This window comes from Tetrao urogallus, assembly GCF_951394365.1.
Source record: "Tetrao urogallus genome assembly, chromosome: 17".
In the NCBI taxonomy this organism is placed as follows: Eukaryota; Metazoa; Chordata; class Aves; order Galliformes; family Phasianidae; genus Tetrao; species Tetrao urogallus.
The window spans coordinates 9,216,544-9,236,038 of record NC_136830.1 but is presented as its reverse complement, the minus strand read 5'-3'; the positions used below and the strand labels follow the sequence as shown (position 1 = coordinate 9,236,038).

The window sequence follows — 19,495 nt, the reverse complement described above, 5'->3', positions numbered from 1 at the left end:
ATTTATTGCCTCTTTTATCTGTGTTGGTGTAGAGGGGACAGCTCTGCCCATTCCTGCCACAGTGCTCACAAGGCCATGGGATGACATGGCGTGAGTCCTGAGCTCGTGCTTCTCCTCCTGCACCCTTTCTCTCTAACTGTTGCAAGATCTGCAGGAGTGAAGAAACCTTTGTGCTATAATATCGTGGTGAACCAAGTAGAAAATACTTGGAGAGGAGAAGAGTAATTCCTAACAACTTCACAATTAGATGGGAAAATACACACCAGCCTATTCTTTTTGCTGAGAAGCCTCCTTTACTTTTCTACATTCAAAGGAAGAGAATTTCAGATACTCATTTTAGGAAAAAACAAAGTGCCTGCTGCTCAGCCAAGTTGCACAGGAGTGACACAAACACCCAGATGGGGCGTCTGGCACATCAGCCAACCATCTCACTCTTTCAGCATCCACTACCAAATTGCTGAATAACTTGGAGTTTCTGCAGTTTACGAGCCAACGCATTAAGACCAACAGTACCTTTAGTTTGCTTTACAAGGTGTAAAGTGCACACAGTCCAGGAGCAGCTTCGTAAGCAGGTGAGGTGAGGTAGGACAAGCTGCTGGGGCTTTTAACTTATCAGCTGTAAAACTTCAGTTCACCATTGTTCTCATTCAACACACACTTTGATTATCTCAATGAAAAATGTAACAGTAGTTGTAGCCAACCTGGTGCTCCATTGGTAGCGTGTACAAAGATGGCCAGGCCTGTGCAGTTCTACTGCAGTGATACATTACACCAAAGGAGCAAGAATTCAAATTCAGGATTGCTTCAGTACCTCAGAAAAGGCTGAAGAAAGTGGGCTCTGCATTAACTGTTCCTTCACTTCTGTTACAGGCTGCCTTTGTTCCTCTTGGAGGTCACAATCAGACGCTACCAGACACTTATCCACTTGAACAAAATGTAACTTGTTATATTTATTTCATTTCAGTTATTGCGAGTCCAGCAAAAGTGCTTTTACACTATCTCTGTTAATGGCAACATCAATGCTTTAGCCCCTCGTCTTTTGGGATCACATAAACTAGACTTCTTCCACCCAAATTCAGCACCACAGGGATGAGGCAAAGTAAATCAACCTTCTTGTTAAACACCTCCACGTGTTATATAAATAAGCAAGAGAAATGGGTCAGAGATTAACGATAAGTTCAACATCTCCCATTACAAAGTACATTCGATAGAAGTTAGTTAAATCATCTTTTTGCACTCTTATAAGCCGAACCACCACCACAATTCATTGGAAAGGAGGCAGCAGGTAGCACATCATGAAGTCTTTTGGTTCATGACAGTTTGTTTTTACAGGCATAGAAAACACCCCACTTCCTAAAATGCTACAGAGAGGAAGCAGCTTAGCAAAACGCTATCCAGGTGCGTCCCGGCTGCTGGCTGGTCACCGTTCTCAGCCCACAGGCTCGTATTAATGACTCCCTCCAGTCAGCTGAAGTCAAGAGGAATTTTCAGCTTTCCCTTTGCTCGGGCCCATGAACTCCAGCCCTTCGATGGGTATGTCCTTCTCCTTGATCGCTTTCTGGAAAGAACAAGAACAAAACAAGTTATGTTGGAAGTGTGTTTCAGACAGCGCTTTACAGTGCTGAGAAACAAAAGCTTCGGTTCAAAACATCATCTAGAAATAGCAGCCCCAGGTCTGCCCCGGGTGGGCTCCTAATGTTACAGACGCTGAAGTCCGTGCAGGCGGCGGCTCCGCAGAGCTCGCACCTGCACGCAGAGCTGGTAGCGCTTGAAGAGCTGCCCGCAGGGGTCCCCGTCGTTCTCGCCCTTGAGGAACTTCTCGGCGAACCAGCGGTTGAAGCACTGGTCGTACTCGCGCTTCAGCTCGGTGCACGCCTCCCCTACGCTGTTCATGGCGGCGGCACGGCCCCTCCGCCACCGTTCCGACGCGCTTCCGGCGCGCGTCGATGACGTCACGAGCCGCTTCCGGTGGCGCGCGATGCGGGTGCTGGGCTTGTGCCGGTGGCTGCGGGGCGGGACGGTGCGAGCCCTCGGACGCGGGGCGGCCACTGCGAGCTCCGCGCCGCCCCCGCAGGTCGGGCAGCGCCCGGGGCCGCGCCGCTCCGTTGGGGGCGGTAACGGTTTGAGCAGCCCGGTCTCCGCTCTGTTGCAGGACGGCGTCACGGTGGAGGTTCTCGACCACCTGGAGCGCCTGGCCCTGGTGGACTTCCGCGATGCCGAGGGCGTTGAGCGGCTGCGGGAGGCGGTGCGGTTCGCTGAGCGGCTGCGGGAGGTGAACACGGAGGGCGTCGAGCCGATGGACTCGGTGCTGGAGGACAGGTAAGGGCCGCGGCTCTGCGCTGTGCGGCCGTCGGGCGCCTTGGTGCTGGGAGTCGCCCACGTTCGCATCCGGCCCTCTGCGCAGCGCACAGACCCCTGGCCGCTGTCCTCAGGTGTCTGTATCTCCGGGAAGATGACGTTACAGAGGGCAGCTGCACGGCAGAGCTGCTGAAAAACGCCAGAGAGAAAGTAGAGGAATATTTCGTAGCCCCACCAGGTACTGCCTTCTTTTATAGAACCTTTGTATCGTGCTTGAGTTAACCCGAGGAGCGTCACCTGCCATCACAAAGTGCTTTCCAAAGTAAGGAATGACTGCAATCATCTGTGCTAACAAAACCTGGGGCACACTGCAAACTGTTGAGCCAAAAGCAGTTTAATGTTACCTTACAGCTCTTCTGCACATCACTGCTTACAGGAAGTCAAACAGAATTTCCTGACTTTCCTTACGTGCTCACAAATTCAGACTGTCTGCATGCGCTCAGGATGAACTGGAGTAGCACTGTTGCATTAAGCTGCACTGCTCACTGACATCTGGTCTCACACAACTCTGTTTTCTCCCAGGTAACATCCCTTTACCAGAGCTGGAAGAACGAGATACTGTCCTGAAGGGTTCGTAGTGAGAGAACTCAAATGCCATGTCCGTATTTTATTTGGGAAAACTGTGTTTTGTGTGGTCACAACTGAAATACCCCAGCACGAATTTGGATCCACAGAACACTTGCTCTGCTAAGCTTTCTGTCCCATCCCTCTGTAAATTCTTAGTGCTGAAATACTTGATGTTCATGAAACTGGAAGGCAGCATGACAAGTGCTTCCATATATCAAAGCATATTTTATGTATTTTATATTCCTGAATGGCTTAAGGGCTTTAAAGAGAACATTAAAAACTGAAGATTAAAACAGATAGTTTTATTGAACGAGTTTGTTAGGAAAACAAGGGAAGGTTGTATCCAACATTTCTCAACTGGCTGAGAAGCTTCCTCACTGAACCTGTACAAATCAGAGACAAGGTAAGGTCAGGCTTGTTGAGGAAAGGCAGTGACACATTTGAAGAATGCTTCAGCAAACCAGAACCAAATAGCCCAGACCATTCATTTCCAGGCCACAGTAACTGGACTTAAGGGCTTAAAACCAATCTTTTTCTTCCCATGTGGTGCCCCTCCAAATACAGATTTAAGACTCCAGATTTATTTCCTCCGGCTATAATGCCATGCACTAAAAAAGATCACGACATGCTGAGCCACAGTGAAATTTCTGAAGAAGTGCTAGAAAAGACCCTTGAAGTTGTTGTAATGGAATACTGCTGGTCAGCAGTTTTAAGTCTGCTCTTGTGGCTCTTGAGATGTGCCAGGATGGGAGGGTCTTCCACAGCTCCTGGCACAAACTCCTCGAGGGCAGAAACTCCTCCTCAGATCAGAATTCAGTGTCCTCCACTTCACACAATGCATGTTCTGTATCTGATTGCAGAAAAAAAAAATTACTCCCACTTTGCTTCTCTGTATTTCTGTATAATGAACAACACCAGCTTTGTGCATGTGATGCTTGGTAGAGGAGACGTTAAACAGCCATAGTTGTAATTGTTTCTCCTATGGGCTCTATCTTCTACATCCCTACAAACAAGACATAATTAATAAACTAAGTCTCTTTCCCACTGTCAAATTCACTGCAAAGCTTGAAAATTAGAACTTGTGTCAGACTTGTCAAGAATCCGACCCTGCAAACTGTAAACCGAGTTGTGTTTGTATATAAATCACAAGGACAGACTTCAAGGTGCACCATATGACGCACACACGTTAGCAGAGAATTCCCACCCTGAGAAATCCCTGCGTGTTCTGTCCATGTTGGCTGTCGTCTTTTCCCTGTCAGAGGGAATGGGGACATTATTTACATAAAGAAAGGGAGAGGAGTTGAACAGCATGGCCGCAGGAGCCAGCAGCCCAGTGTATCATCAGGCAGCAATCAAAGCAATTTGGACCAAGATGATCCCACGTTCCCCATGCAGCACGGGCTGAGCTTAAAGCTTACAATTCTCTGCTGCTCCCTTAACCACACACCCTGGTGAGAGGACAGACTGCCTAATGCTTGTTCCCTGCAGCCTCAAACTGTCTTACAAGTTGAAAGCATCTATTTCCTTAATGAAGGGGTTTGTTACAATGTCCCTGCTAATAATGGAATTACAGCCCTGACTCAGATCCCCACAACCTGCACTTTAGGAACCCTTGCACAGGGTGGACGAGGTGCCTGTGGGGCAGCATGCATTGATCGGTGCCTCAGCTCCGTGTAATGAGGTGGTGCTGCCCTGTGGGATGCCTGAGCTCCACCGGGGTGGGCTGCACCCAGAGGAGAGGAGGCGCCCCTGGCTCACATCCTTACACCGTTCTGCTACATACAATTGAGAAAAAAAACAACAAAAACAAAAGTGAGGCCAACATAATACAAACCTGTAAAACAACTGTTTTTCTCAGTGGATTGCTACAGCCAAAAGAGAAAAGTCTTTTTGGTTAAAAAAAGAAAGAAAGGAAGCCATATTCTGAGCTGCTATAGGTGTTCTGGGTTCCCTTGGAGACCATGGAGCTGGTTTGACTTACACCTGCTATGTTTTCTCCATAGCTATGCAGATCTGTAACATAACACTGGGCTAGATGCCATGGCAGATAGATGCTATGTTTACAAAGACATTTCAAGGCAGAGATTTCTTCAGTTGTATGGAAATACAAAAACTGAGGGTGTTCTATTGCTAATAATTATTATTTGAAGTTTTGGTAGTAACTGGGAGCCCCAGGAAAAGCGTCATTCTGATACGTATTCAACACAGAGCAAAAAAAAAAAAGAAACCTCGGCTGAACAGTGCTGGCTGTCCAACCTCCACCTGCAGCAGGAGTCTCTTGACAGGCACCATCCCCTGCCCAACATCTCTGGCACGTCCTCTGCTCCAGCTGCCATCTCCTTGCATGTATGTTCTGCCTTCCCCTGCAGTTCTGGCCTGAGGGAAACGCGCTTTCACATTCCTGATCAACAGGAAAAGCCGTACAGTGTTTCTCTAAAGCCACGTATCTCTGGCTTTCGTGTTTGTGCAGCCCCACGTCTCACCCACAGACGGTTCTTGCAGCTGTCATCACATTGCTCCTTCAGCAAACCCGTTCTTAATAAAAGCACAGAAATGTGCCTGCAGCTACCAAACACCGCCTCCTCAGAGCCCACGGCTGGTTCTGAAGGTCACTGCAGGCACAGGGCAGACACTTCAGTGCCTCATTTCTGCCATACACACGGAGCCATTTGTGGTGCTCTGCGCATTCATTGCACGCTGTGGCCTCAGGACCCCAAAGCTTTCCAGGCTGTCAGCAGCAGGGCTCCTTCTGCCTCCTCACTGCTGCGCTCAGTCAGAACGGCGCAGAGATGGCGATGGCTGCCAAACTGCCTGACATCAAACTTGGACCCGATGGGTTCCGCTCGTTAAAGGAGCCGATTTTAGAGCCGGACCTGATCGATCTCCGTAGACGTGGGCAAAAGGCTTTTATCAGAGGTCGGTCGGTCAGAAAGACAATGACAAACAGAAAATAGGCACATTAATGTGAAGATCGATGGAGCGCGGTTCCCGAGCTTCGGAGCGGGCGCCCGCCCGCCGCCCGCCGCCCCGCCCGTCGCTATGGGAACGGACGCGGACACGCGGCATGCCGGGCGGAAAGAAAACGCCGGAATAAAATCCGAGAGGAGCTCCGCCGGCTGGCCAATGAGAGCTCGGGGGGGCGGGGCCGCGGCCAATGGCAGGCGGGCAGCGCGGAGGAGGTGGGGCTCGGGGCGGGGCCACTGGAGCGGAGGCGTGCGCCGGGCGCGGCGTGCAGTCGGCAGCTCCGATCGGCGCCGGTCCGCAGCGCCCGCATCGGTGAGCGGGTCCGGGCACGGAGAGTGCGGGGCGACGGCGGCGGGGCTGGGGGAGGACTGCCGGAACGGGACGGGGGGCTGCCGGGGTGGGAGGGGAACGGCGATGTGCGCGTAAGCGCGCGGCGCGTGGCTGCACCTCCAGCTCCGGGTTCCGTGCCCGCTGCAGGCAACCATGAGTGACCGAAAGGCGGTGATCAAGAACGCCGACATGTCGGAGGAGATGCAGCAGGACTCCGTGGAGTGCGCTACGCAGGCACTGGAGAAGTACAACATCGAGAAGGACATCGCGGCGCACATCAAGAAGGTAAAGGGCTGCGGTGCTGTGTGTGACACCGACGGGGGGAATGCTGCTGGGCGAGGAGCGCTCGAGGAACGAGTTCCAGAGATACCGGCTCTCCGAGCTGGGCTTTCTTGAAGGCTGAGATCGCTTTCCTCGCCTTTGCAGGACTTCTCTGGTCCTTCTGCCTTTCTCTCGCAGTACTTTAAGCTTTTATTTCCATTGCCTCCCCATCCAAACGAACCTATTTGAGAAGGGCTGCTTTGCTGACCTTGTCACCCTTCGGCTTTCCTTCCCACCGCACGCAGGACAAACTGTTCTCACTAAAGCAGAACAGATGGTTCGTTCCTTACAGTGTGTCACATTTTCTGCCTCCTACTTGGAGCCTGACTGAGCTGAGCAGAAGACAAACTCCTGCACGCTCTCACTGCTGTGGACAGGCACTGCAGCACACAGCCACCAGCTGGAAGGTTCTGCTCATACTGGGCTTGCACTGATGAGTTTTAAATAATCTCATAGCATGCTCCTGGTACGATGGGTAGAAAAAATGTTCTCATGGCACTGGTGTAAAGATATGGGCAAAGAATATTTCAGAGTCCTTTCAGCATCCTTGCTGATAAGAACAGCTAATGAAGTTAAAATAATCTGCACAGATTCAGAACGAGCAGTGAAGTGTGGCTTTGGAGGAAGCAACCAGATTTCGTCTTATTCCTGGTGAGCTTTTTTAAAGTAAGCAGCAGATAGTTATAAGACAACAGATGATCCCTGCACTTAAGAGCATATGCTGCTCCTTAATTGCTGTCTTCAAATGCGGTACTTGCTAAGAAGTGACGTATCAGTGCCAAAACAGAAGTGTTAGGCCAGGTCTCATAAGAAATGCTAAATTTGTAGTTCTCTCTTCTGTAGGAATTTGACAAGAAATACAATCCTACTTGGCACTGCATCGTGGGAAGGAACTTTGGCAGCTACGTGACTCATGAGACCAAACACTTCATCTACTTCTACCTCGGCCAAGTTGCTATTCTTCTCTTCAAGTCTGGTTAAACATGGACTCTCAGTGGCACTGAGTGTGGCTGCAGGACTGCACTGCCAAGCCAAGCAGCCTGCTACCCTCAGCCTTGCTGAGGACACAGACCTCCATCTCCAGGTCTTGTGTTGTATTGTTAATGATCAGGGATTTCTCTGTAGTAGCTGGTATTTTCATTGTGGCTATAAAGGTGTCTTCCTCATATTTATTTTCTTTCAAAACAAAGCTTATTTGCTAATAAAACTAATGGAACAGTTCATCCTGGAAGATTTCTATCTACCCTTCTGCTGTCTTAGTGCTTGCATTGAACTCTATTCCTCTCTAAAGGAACATCCACACACCAATTTTTCTCCTAAATGCACAGCGTGTGAGTGCCGAGTTAATCTATGAGTAGATCATCCATCACTAAGAAAGAATAAGAGGAAAGATTTTTTTCTCTGAGAGAAGGTAGAAAAAAAGAGTCTTTTTCAGTATGCATAACCTCCCATGCAAGCTGTGGAGCTGCTTTTCTGATCTCGTGTGAAGCGCTGAGCTAAGAGCAATTGCCCTTTTTGGTCTTCAGAACACAGGGTTTTTCATATGCTTACATTACACAGCTGTCACTTTGTACATCCTCTAGTTTTGTTTTGAAGGGTTTTTAGTTTTCTTTATCCCTGCAGCCTGCAACAGCAGCACCACATCTTCAACAGTTTAGTTTAAGGAACAGAAAGAAAGGTGTGGTGTTTTCATGTAGAGAATATACATCTGGAATTGACAGAGGGGAAGACTTCACATGTAGGTGAGCATACGTAGTCTGATTTTGGAACAGTTATGCAGTTATTCTCTGAAAAATCTCCTCTCTTTTAGAAAGATAAAAATACCAAGTTAAGTGAAAAGTAGTTGATGGAGAGCTGTTTTATTCCACAAGCTTTTCATTTGTTTGAAAGAAGTCAGAAGAACACAGAAAAGTCCATTAAGGTCCATATGGCTGAAAGACAATCAGAGCTTAATACAGATTTAATAAATCCAAGTTACTTCTCATTGCTACAGTAGCCTCCTTGAACCTCAGTAAGAGAAAGGAGGAATCTTATTTGAAGACTAGACAGTCTGTATCCACAGCAGGTGTGACTGAAGCTGCCCCATTCATTGGCACTGCTCAGTTTTGTCCACATCCTTTATGCACTTGGAAGGGAAATTCAAGGGTAAGAAACTGGCCACAGAATTCACTTCACCCTCAGGTCTCTTGAGGGAAAAAGAGTAACTGATGTCCTTCTGGATCTGACTGCTGAGCAAATATCTGCTGCACACGTTACAGTTCCAGGGCTTTCAGATCCCTCAGGAAAATCATACTTGCTGTGTTTCACTACATAGCAGACTCACAGTTTGAAACCTGAGTGAATGGCGACAATGCCGGAGTTCAAGTTCTGATAATCCACTTTTAAAAACCCTGCATCTTCTATCATTGCCTTCAGCTCCTCCTGAAAAGTAACAGTTCCATCATTACAACCACCTGAACGCCTACAAGCCGGCTGCCACCACGATTATTTTGGAAGCAATTCTGCACGTTGGTGCATGCAGAGAAATGCAGCCTTACCTGGGGGGGGAAGCGCCGGATGCTCTCCACAAGATACTGGTAAGACTTCCAGTCACCAGCAATAACCTCACCCAGAACAGGGATGACCTGGAAGCTGTACAGATCATAGAGCCTGCAAAGACAGACAGCAAATACATATTAGTACAAACGAATTTAAAATCAGTCCTCTCCAAAAGTTGGTATCTTTATCACTCTGCAGTCTGAATTTGATTTAAATGCACAATGAAAAGGCCCAAAGCATCTCCATCTCTTAATGTGAGTACATGGAAGAGTCTGATGGCATGGCATAAGGTGTCACCATGTTCCTACCTGGAAAGAAGAGGGTTGCTGACATGACTAAATTCAAGGCAGAGAAATCTCCCTCCTGGCTTCAGCACACGATAGGCCTCCTGAAGTGCCTGAGACAAAGCAGACAAACTGAGTTTGTTTCTGTAGGACAGCACCTCTCTGTTACCACGCACGTAACAGCAATTCAGTGATCAGCTGAGGGCAGTAAAGACAATCCTGACTGGCAATCTCCGATTTTTACTTGTAGGGAAGCATTCCAAGACCCTCAAAACCCAGAACCCTCTGACTGTTGCATAAATAGATTTATACCAGGCTTTAAGATTAAACTATGATATTAGGAAAGCAATTTTTCTTCTCTTTTTTCCTACACTTAAGTTGATCAACATTTGCCAACAGAGCTCTTGTAATTACAGACCAAATCTGGAAAGGAGGTGACTCAACTAGAATGAATTGAAAACGAGAAGAGTAATACAAATACTTTTAATCAAAAGGCTTCGTTCAACTGCAAGACACACCAGAGAATCAAAGAAATGATTCTAGGGTTTGGAGGAGTAATGTGTGAGAACAGGAAGGAGGGAAAGGGAAGAAGAGAATATTTAGCTACTTAGAAAATTCCATCCTGTATTCAAAACAAGATAACCAAAGGAAACACCAAGAAGCATTAGAAGAACCACCAAGAAGTTATACTGATAACTGTGTCTTTTCCACCAAGAATACAACAAAACTGTGTTCAACAGCCTCTGCAGGTTTTGTCTCACTGGCTCCAACTGTCATCCTCCCGAGGAAACGACATCAAAATATGAACAGTACACATATATGGCAGGAACTCTGAAACAGAATCAGAGGCTGGAGTGTGTTTGTATCAGCTCTCCAAGGAGTCACGCTACCAGACTGCTGCACCTGGTTTCCTCAAAGAAATACGAGCTACCGAGCTTTGCTTCCAAGGGTGCAGATGAAGCACCATGAAAGGTTACTGCATTAAGGTAAGTTCAAGGGCAGACTTTTCAAGGTGCTCTGGATCTGAACGCTGCACCTTCCACGGAAGGAGCTTTGCCAAGGTCTGTAACATGCTCCTCCAGAACACAGGCAACTGACCTAACTAGACACGGGTGCTCTGAGCTGTCATCATCCACATGACAGCCTATGATTCCCAAAGGCACATACAACTCAGAGTTGTATCTAGAGCTGTACTTAGAGTTGCAGAGTACCACTCTCACTAATTAAAACTGTACTTGTTTTTTATGGCAAACTGTAAAGACACTGAGCGGAAGTGGGCTGAGCAGGTTACATCAACCTGCTGCTTCATACTTTCTTCTCTGGGAGCTCTGCTGGCTCAAGCAGGGAAACAACAGTGGGTCAGATGCTTCCTGCACCAGAGGCGTGATACAGATCAGGTGCTTCAGGAAGTTTTGGGACATGTAGACTGCAGTGTCATCGGTTAAGAAAAGGTGGGGAATATAGCATTCAGCCCTTTTTGCCTTAGGAAGAGATTGCATGGCTTGCCAAGCTGGAAAGATTGGCTGCAAATGGTATAAATCTAACTTCTTATGACAAAGGTGGGGCATTTTATTGCATTCCTTGTTCAAACACACTGCACACTACACGTCATTTATATTAAGTGTCTTGGGAGTAGACAAAGCCATTTCTTTATCTAAAGGTGTTCCTCCCTGGCTTCCTCTGCTAGAACCACAAAAACATCAGATGGACTGAAAGAACTTTGTGCCAGTAAATGCTGTGGCAACTTACCAAATCAATGCGAGTAACATTTCTTATTCCAAAGGCAATTGTGTAAACATCAAACTTGTCATCATCGAAGGGCAGCTCTTCAGCATTCCCAAGCACCCAGGACAAACCTAAGATAAAAACAAAGAACATCCTGAACAGACTTCACATAACTCCTGCTCCTCAGACTACTCCAAAACGAACTGAACTTCCCTATTCCAGAAGGAAGTGATTGTTAACAAATTGCTATTGAAAAGCAGTGCTTCCAATTTGCCTTTCTGTTGGAGCAAAACAACATCATCTTTGCCTTCACTCACAAATCTCTCAATGCCCTGTATTGCAGCATAGCAGCCAAAGCATTCCTCTGTGTGCATGTGAATGCCTTGCACTCACAGGGTTTTGGTCTGCCAGAAAGATTTCACCCAAATGTTGCACTGAAGTGGAAAGTGACACAAACTGGCTTCCAACACTTAAAATTTTTTTGCTAGAAAGTTTCCATTGATTGAGGAATATAAAAAAAATCCCACACTCCATCAGCACTCAACTTGTGACCCTGCTGCAGCTGTGTTGTTTCCCAAACCCCAAGGACCATCTGTGCACCATTAGATGTTCGGGTTATTTGTACTATAAATAAGGCTGCTTAATTTAGAATTAACAGTATTTAAGGTCACTTTTTGGTGACTGATGCAGAACAATAACAATAAATTAAAAAAAACCCAAACAACCAGGAGCTTTCTGCACTGGAGAGCAGCAGTTTCAAAGGACAGTATGCTAGAAACAGGCACAGAGAACAACAGAAAACCTGAGCTGTTGCCAGGAAGCATTCAAATTTCATTTTTATGAAGTCAGTATGTTAACAGTTGTAGAAAATATTGTAAGCAAAGGAGCATGCAACATTATTAAGCAAATATTAGCTTTATTTAAACCCCGGCAGTTTGGAAAGACAAAAAGTGAGCATCAAGAACAGGTTTTAAGCAACAGCAAAATGTCCCTCAGAATACACTGCAACAAAATCACAGGGCAGAAGTTTGTAAGGGGAGAGATGACAGGGACTGCTGGTGGCAAACAAGATCTGGGTGCACCCTACCACTCCTGCTGGCATCAGCCATTGTGAAGCTCTCGTGTTTCTTCTCAGCACGCGCAGCCACCACTGTTGGCAAATATGAACGCAGAAATGTGTGCATGGGAAAAGAGTGAGAGAAAAACTATGCTCCTTGAAATTGGGCAAATGTCAGACCTTGGACAACGAGCAAACGAGCTCAGAAATGAGTTCCATGGCAGAAGGGGGAATCACAGGAAGAGCAGAAGGCAGGACACACCCAGTGGGTATGTGCTGAACAAGGGAGTGAAGAAGAGAGGAAGTCAGAATTGTGGCACGGGGACAACCCAGGCAACAGGAAGACAACTGAGTTTCTAAAGCTGCATTCTACAGAGAAAGGAAGTGGAAATCTAAACGCTCATTTTGAGAATCTGTTATTAATTCTTTAAAATTTCTAATTTTCAAGCACAGCTTTGGTATAAACCATGGCTATATATTTTAAATCCCAAAGTGGTGATTACCTGAAGGCTATCACTCATCAAATTCTATCAACCATGTTACTGAAACGGTACAAAGCATGACTTACCTTCAGAGTAGCCAAGATGCTGCGCTTTCTGCTTCCCAGCTTTTAACATTTCTTTGTTAATGTCACAAACCACAACCTGGGAATCCCCCAGTGGATTATTTTTTTCCTCCTGGTAACTCTTAGAAATTTCCTGCCACGACAAATTCTGGTGGTGCTTAAGCTTCTGCTGGAGCTGGCGTTCTCGTACGGAACGAACGTAATTAAGGAATCGAAAGGCAATGTCACCTGCAATGGTTTGAGAAGGAGATGTTTTTTAGAATGTTTTCTCAACTTGGAAATACTGAAACTCCATGAAATTGGAACATAAAGCTTTGAACATCAAACTCAGCACATACACATTACACATATAGCACGTATGCAAATACAAGTATGTAAGTATGTATTTAAGTAAAGGGAACATACTAAAAGCAAACATTTCCACATCTTCCTGTAAAAGGAAACTTTCTGGTAGCGTATCATGGCACTACTGCGGTAACTTCAGAGCCTTACAGTGACGTGGTCATACAGAACTACAGGAGGGTTTACCTGTTCCACCAGCAACATCCACAAGGAGCGTTCCTGGGGAAGGATTCATTTTGTGCACGAGGATGTCCTTCCACACCCGATGGATCCCCAGGGACATCGAGTCATTCATTACATCGTATTTCTCGGCCACGTTTTCAAACACCTGGTAAACTGCAAAGAGAGAGGTGTGAGGATGAGATGCGACCGACTTAAAATCGGCTCCGTGGAAACCAGACGGGAGAAACTCTTCTCTCCTTGGGGAGGTCTGGCACCGTGCTGAACTGGGAAAGTTCACCCGAGAACTCCTTATACCGAGAAAACGAGAGGATCCCATTGACCTTGCTGAGCCACGAAGGTCTCTCTGGAGGAACAGCGTCTGTTCCCGTAACCCTTCTGTGGCTCCGCGGGGATGAAATGAGTGGGAATGAAATGAGCGGGGATGAAACGAGTGGGGACGCCGCCGCACACCGAGCCCCCCCAGCCCCGCCCGGCCCTGAGCCCCCCCAGACTGTTGTCCGGCCCCGGCGCTGCCGCCCTCACTTTTCTCCCTCCGCTCCGCCTCCGTCACGTTCTGGAAGCCGAAATGCGTCTCCGGCCGGGCTGCCAGCCCCCGGACGGCGCAGAGTAGCGCGCAGAGAGCCCCGCGGCGGCGGGAGAGCAGCGCGCGGCCCGGCCTCAGCCCCGCCGCCATCTTGGAGGGCGCGTCCGCCACTCCGCCACCGCGCGGGGTCCTACCGGCGCTCGGCCCGCCCGGCTGCCCCGGCCCGGCACCACTCCCTTAGCGCAGCGCACCGGGCAGAGCTCTGGGCTCACCCACTCCCACCGAGCGGTTTCCCCCTCGCGCGCCGCTGGAGCCATCCGCGACCACCAGCGCCTCAGAGACATGACAAGGGCGCCGAGCTCCATGTCACGTTGGAGGGAGTAGCGCGCTTAAGGCCGTTACTGGGAGAGCCCCACACGCTGCGCTCACGGAACCGCGTCCGGGCGGCTCAGCCGTGAGGAAAAACAAATGGGAAAGGCCCCACACGGGCGGCACGCCGGCAAGCGAAGCCCCGCGAGGAGACCACGGCCACACCCCGCCCCGGCGGCCGGCACATACGTCGCTATGGCAACGGCCGCGGAGCACGCCGGTCCGAAAGAAAATGCAGGAGTAAAACGCGGCGAGAGTGCCGACTCGTAGCCAATGAGCGCGCGGAGCGGCCGCGGCGCTGACCAATAGCCGACGGGCAGTGCGGAGAGGGCGGGGCTGTCGGCACCGGGAGGCGGGTGCGACGCGCGCGGGTCGGTTAAACCGGCGCGGCGGCGGCACGAGCGGCTGATTGTGGTGCGCGTTCCCTTTCCTGCGCCGGTCCGCTGCGCGCCGATTCGCCAGGGCTGCTCCTGCTCCGCGCTCGCGGAACGGTAAGGGGTGGATTGGGGAGCGGGGGGGGGCTGCCGGGCGGGAGGGCACCGGGCTGCGTCAGCTCCCGATCGGGGCCGGCCGGGAGCTGCGCGCGGTGAGTTGCTGCGTCCGGGCGCTTCCAGCGCCGCAGCACGCGGCCTGCGCTCGGCTCCGTGGGGCGGCGGCCTCGCGTTGCGGAAGAGCTGCGGGGCGGTGGCTGCCGGGCTCCGCGCGGCGCCGGGCTGCGGGAGTCGGAGGGAGCGGCCGCGTGTGACCGCAGCACGGCGCTCCGTGCCCGCTGCAGGCAACCATGAGTGACCGAAAGGCGGTGATCAAGAACGCCGACATGTCGGAGGAGATGCAGCAGGACGCTGTGGAGTGCGCTACGCAGGCACTGGAGAAGTACAACATCGAGAAGGACATCGCGGCGCACATCAAGAAGGTAAAGGGCTGCGGTGCTGTGTGTGACACCGACGGGGGGAATGCTGCTGGGCGAGTAGCGCTCGAGGAACGAGTTCCAGAGGTACCGGCTCCCCGAGCTGGGCTTTCTTGAAGGCTGAGATCGCTTTCCTCGCCTTTGCATGGACTTCTCTGTTCTTTTCGCTGTTGTCCTGTAATACTTCCCATTTAAGCGTTTACCTCTGTTGTCTCCTGTCCGGTTGAACACAAAAGGGGCAGCTGAGCCGTCCCTGGGACTGATCTGGGCCAAAATACAGTGGCTCTATTGAGTGCCCCTACAGCTTCCCTCTGAGAGAAGGCTTGTTTGATGGAGTTCTCAGTTACAGCTTTATTTAACTTAATCTTCAGGATCTCTTCAGTTCTGTACAGCTGAAACAGAAACTGTGTGGCAGCATCCTCTTCTGCAAGTTTACTGTAATTGTGTCTTATGTAGTAACCAAAGCAAAAAAAACAAACAGACAAAAAAAACCCACCAAAACTTAAAACCAAAGTAAATAACATCTGCTTGTTTTTTAATCTGTTTGCTGTTTATTTTTAATATCAGATTAACTGTAATGAATGAGGAGCGTTGTCAGCCCAGGTGAATGGAAAAATCAGAGTTTTAGTGGAAGTGACTAATTTGAATGGCAGAGCTACCTGAAAAGCAATGAAACTAAGAAAAAAATCTTTCCTTTGGAGAAAATGCTGCTCATAATACAGAAAGGTATTTTTTTTCCCCAGATGCTGGAGATATCTGTGATAGTGGAGGAGAGTTTAGCCTAATGTTACTCAGGTACTTTTTGTGGCAACTGCTAGAGACTTCTAGAGAATTTACTTGATAGGTGTAAAACACAGCTACATAGGAGCTGAATAGATAGCACTGGTATTACACAGCTTCTGGCAGAGTGTTTTCCACAAACAGTCCCATCAGCACCCGTGTTAGACATGAACAAAGGAGTTCAAATAATGGCTTCGTCTCCATAGATACAAAACTGGTGGTGAAGCCTTCACTTGGAGGCTGTAGTTTCAGATGATGAATTAGGGGAGGGAGAAGAGTACCTTCACTGAGCAAAGGCAGTGTTCTGAGCTTCTGTCTGCTCAGATGGGAGGCACTGTGTTTTTCTTTTTCTTTCTCTTTTTTTTTTTTTTTTTTTTTTTTTTTTTTTTTTGGTCTGACTAAGCAGCAGGTGAACAATGCCAGGATTATCTTGTTTAGAACGTATTCAAGAGCATCTGCTGCTCCTCTAATTGCCCTGCCCAGAAATTAAATGCCTGTTTAGAAGTATTCTTAGCATCTAGTGGTCTGTTTTGCAGGAATTTGACAAGAAATACAATCCTACTTGGCACTGCATCGTGGGAAGGAACTTTGGCAGCTACGTGACTCATGAGACCAAACACTTCATCTACTTCTACCTCGGCCAAGTTGCTATTCTTCTCTTCAAGTCTGGTTAAACCACGGACTCTCTCTGACACTGCATCTGGCTGCAGGACTGCTGGCTCCTATGCCCAGATCCTTCAGCCTTCCTGAGGACGCAGACCTTGATCTTCAAGGGCAATGGCAGGGATCATGATATAGCAGAAGGTGTTACGTTGTGGATATGAAAATGAAAAATACCAAAAAAAAAGTCTTCCTTATATTTATTTTTTTTTCTAAAAGGCTTCATTTTTGCTAGTAGAGCTGATGGAGGAGTGTGGCCTTTAAGAGTTCTATGCCATCTGCAGTATCAGTCCATTACTGCTTATGCTCTGTGAGTACTGACAGTGTTCTGTTCCAAAGCTCTCCTTTTCCTTTCTGATTCTCTCGTACTGTTGGATATACTGACAGCTGTACTGTTGCAGAGCCTGAGCTGTTTCTTTTTCTGCTGATGCCTCTTGGAGATTTGATTTGGAAAATAAACGTCGAGATCCACCCGGCTGCCGCCTTGTTTGTTGGGCAGGGCTGCAGTGCCCGCGGGACTACAACTCCCGGCATGCCCCGCGCCCCCGCCCGCTGCCCAGCACCGCCGCGGGGCGCTGCTCGCACGTGGGGAGCGGTTAAACCGCAGCGGGGCGGAGGGAGACGGTGCGGGGCTGCCGGTGGACTGCGGGTACCTCCCTCCTCCCGGGGGTGTGGGTGCAGGTGGCCATGGATGAGCAGAAGGTGGTGATAAAGGACACGGACATGCTGGAGGAGATGCAGGAGCAGGCTGTGCAGTGTGCCGTTTTGGCCATAGAGAAGTACAGCGTTGAAAGAGAAATCGCTGCCCTTATAAAGAGGGTAAATAGCTGCGATATCCTGCTTTTTGATCTGCTCACATCAGAGGTAGGGTGGGGTGGGTAGCACTGAGCTTCCTGGAAAAGCCAGTTCTGCGGGGGCAAGGCACAGTGGGCCCTGGGCTTCTTTCCCTCTGTTCCTTTTTGTCACCCTTACATGTGTCTTATCTAGAACGTGTACTTTTCCAGGTCCTTCCCATTCTGTTTCGCAGTACCTCCTGTTTTAAATTTCTTTGTTGCTCTCATTGAGCAACAGGAGGGCATCTGCTGGCCTGTCCCAGTGCCTGGAGCTGGTAGGAAACTGAGTCTGCCATAGCTTTCCTCTGAGGAACACTTGAATTGTGCCTGAATTGGTCTTAAGGTTCTGTTCACATTTCTGTAGCTATTGTGCAACACTGGCTGCCTGGTTTGAAATTTGCAGTGGGCAATAATTTTCAGCATAGCTTCTGTATTCACTCCCCTGTGCTGAGCTATGCAAACATCTTGAGGCCTGGGGGCCTGGTGTCCTTATGGCTGTGTGAGAAGCAACAAGGGGTGCATGAAGTTCCTTCTGCCTTGCCATCTTAAGTTGCTGAAGGAATCCAAAGGTACTGCAGCTCTGAGAGGGAGCTGTTCGGTCCTTCAATAGGAGTACAAATGCTTCTTTTGTGGGAGTCTTCCTTCCCTTTCATAAGGAATACACTCTGGTGCTGGTGAGCAGAGGGTTTGCAGCTTGTTGTGTGGCTCCTTGGTGGAGCCTGAAAACTGGGAGTGAGGAACTGCTTAACCAAGGTTGTACGAGCTGACCCTTACCTGGTATGGGCTGAGGCCAAACTTTGATATTTGAGATGTCCCTGAGCTCATTCCTGCTCAGCTATGAAGTGCTGTGGGTTTGACTTTCTGTAGTCTGAACAGCAGTGAGCTGCAAAATGTAACAGTCTTTGAAGCAAACAGCACCCAGTGCTCTTCTTAATTGCTGTTCCAAATGGCTGCCTATTGAGAAGAGAGACATCCTGACAGAAAATCTACAGCCAGGGCAAGAGAAGAGCTGCGCCAGCACTAACTTCCCTGTGGTCTCTTCCCCAGGAGTTTGAGAAGATGTACAGCCCCACTTGGCACTGCGTTGTAGGAAGGAAGTTTGGCAGCTACGTGTCTCACGAGACCAAGCACTTCATTTTCTTCCTGGTGCGCGGCCTCAACGTGCTCCTGTTCAAGGCTGGGTAGCAGCTATTGCTGGCAGCTGCAGTGCTGTGCAGGCTGCAGGTGACAGCACAGTGCTTCTGGGACGCTGTTGTGTTCGGCACGAAAAAAAAAAAAAAAGAATAGTTATTTGTTTTTATTTCCGAAGTCAGCTCCTTCGTTAATTCAAATGCTGTGTTTACGCGTCTTTCTGAAGTCAGTCCCTGCCCAGAAGGAGCCTCGGCGGGCCGGCAGGGGGCGCTGTGCGCGCAGCCTGAGCGCAGGGCCGGCTCTGGGACCGCTCTTTCATGTCGCTATAGCAACGAGTGCAGGCGCGAGGCATGCGCGAGGATCTTCCGCTCTCCGCCCCGTGGCCAATGAGCGCGCGGAGTGGTGGAGGCGTTGGCCAATGGGTAGCGGAGGGGGCGGGGCTAGCGGCTCCCGGGGCGGTTAAAGCGTTGAGGCGGCGGCGGTGCGCGTCCGCCCGCGGGACTGCGCGGCTCCTGGCTGCACGCCGTTGGTGCAGGGGGCCATGGGCGAGCAGAAGGCGGTGATAAAGGACACGGACATGCCGGAGGAGATGCAGCAGCAGGCCGTGCAGTGCGCCCTGCGGTTCCTGGAGGAACACAGCCCTGAGTGCAGCGTTGCCGCTCATATAAAGAGGGTAAATGTGACAAAGCCGGGCTCTGCGTGCTGCTGAGCGCGGCACCCCGCCCCGCTCTGCACCGCTCCGCCGGGTCACGCCTTCTCCGCTCCTGCAGGAGTTTGACAGGAGATACAACCCCACGTGGCACTGCGTTGTGGGGAGGAACTTTTCCAGCTGCGTGACGCATGAGACCAATCACTTCATCTTCGCCTACCTGGGCCACGTCGCTCTTCTTCTCTTCAAGTCTGCTTAGAGCCGGGGGCCGCTTCCCGAGCCCCGCCCCGGCCTTCCGTAACCCGCAGCCCGCTGCTCTCAGACCGACCGGGGGAGGACGCCGGGCACGGGCTTTGCTGAAGTGAATGGTGTTCTTGTTGTTCCTAGGGGCGAAATGGAAAAAGGAACC

General features: G+C 49.7%; 7 protein-coding genes across 7 annotated transcripts; 5 read left to right on the top strand and 2 right to left on the bottom strand.

The window, feature by feature from the left end:
* Positions 1-1,403: 1,403 nt before the first annotated feature.
* TRIAP1 (TP53 regulated inhibitor of apoptosis 1) lies at positions 1,404-1,893 on the bottom strand (the record flags this gene model as incomplete). The annotated part of the gene is made up of 2 exons (XM_079543852.1): positions 1,404-1,558; positions 1,747-1,893. The coding sequence occupies 2 exons, from the start codon at positions 1,891-1,893 to the stop codon at positions 1,475-1,477; spliced, it is 231 nt and encodes a 76-aa protein (XP_079399978.1). The 3' UTR covers positions 1,404-1,474.
* On the top strand, positions 1,892-2,936 carry GATC (glutamyl-tRNA amidotransferase subunit C; the record flags this gene model as incomplete). Its single annotated transcript, XM_079543690.1, has 3 exons — positions 1,892-2,319; positions 2,433-2,536; positions 2,881-2,936. 3 exons carry the CDS (start codon positions 1,892-1,894, stop codon positions 2,934-2,936), a joined length of 588 nt encoding a protein of 195 aa, XP_079399816.1.
* A 3,436-nt stretch (positions 2,937-6,372) lies between these two features.
* On the top strand, positions 6,373-7,575 carry LOC306953001 (dynein light chain 1, cytoplasmic; the record flags this gene model as incomplete). Its single annotated transcript, XM_079543792.1, has 2 exons — positions 6,373-6,504; positions 7,384-7,575. 2 exons carry the CDS (start codon positions 6,373-6,375, stop codon positions 7,519-7,521), a joined length of 270 nt encoding a protein of 89 aa, XP_079399918.1. The 3' UTR covers positions 7,522-7,575.
* A 1,284-nt stretch (positions 7,576-8,859) lies between these two features.
* COQ5 (coenzyme Q5, methyltransferase) lies at positions 8,860-13,907 on the bottom strand (the record flags this gene model as incomplete). Its single annotated transcript, XM_079543629.1, has 7 exons — positions 8,860-8,961; positions 9,078-9,189; positions 9,387-9,475; positions 11,112-11,218; positions 12,713-12,937; positions 13,238-13,387; positions 13,757-13,907. 7 exons carry the CDS (start codon positions 13,905-13,907, stop codon positions 8,860-8,862), a joined length of 936 nt encoding a protein of 311 aa, XP_079399755.1.
* A 1,000-nt stretch (positions 13,908-14,907) lies between these two features.
* LOC306953211 (dynein light chain 1, cytoplasmic-like) lies at positions 14,908-16,487 on the top strand (the record flags this gene model as incomplete). Its single annotated transcript, XM_079544080.1, has 2 exons — positions 14,908-15,039; positions 16,350-16,487. The coding sequence occupies 2 exons, from the start codon at positions 14,908-14,910 to the stop codon at positions 16,485-16,487; spliced, it is 270 nt and encodes an 89-aa protein (XP_079400206.1).
* Positions 16,488-17,160: 673 nt separating this feature from the next.
* On the top strand, positions 17,161-18,491 carry LOC306953123 (dynein light chain 2, cytoplasmic-like; the record flags this gene model as incomplete). The annotated part of the gene is made up of 2 exons (XM_079543973.1): positions 17,161-17,292; positions 18,354-18,491. 2 exons carry the CDS (start codon positions 17,161-17,163, stop codon positions 18,489-18,491), a joined length of 270 nt encoding a protein of 89 aa, XP_079400099.1.
* A 487-nt stretch (positions 18,492-18,978) lies between these two features.
* Positions 18,979-19,345, top strand: LOC306952956 (dynein light chain LC6, flagellar outer arm-like; the record flags this gene model as incomplete). Its single annotated transcript, XM_079543733.1, has 2 exons — positions 18,979-19,110; positions 19,208-19,345. The coding sequence occupies 2 exons, from the start codon at positions 18,979-18,981 to the stop codon at positions 19,343-19,345; spliced, it is 270 nt and encodes an 89-aa protein (XP_079399859.1).
* Positions 19,346-19,495: the final 150 nt, after the last annotated feature.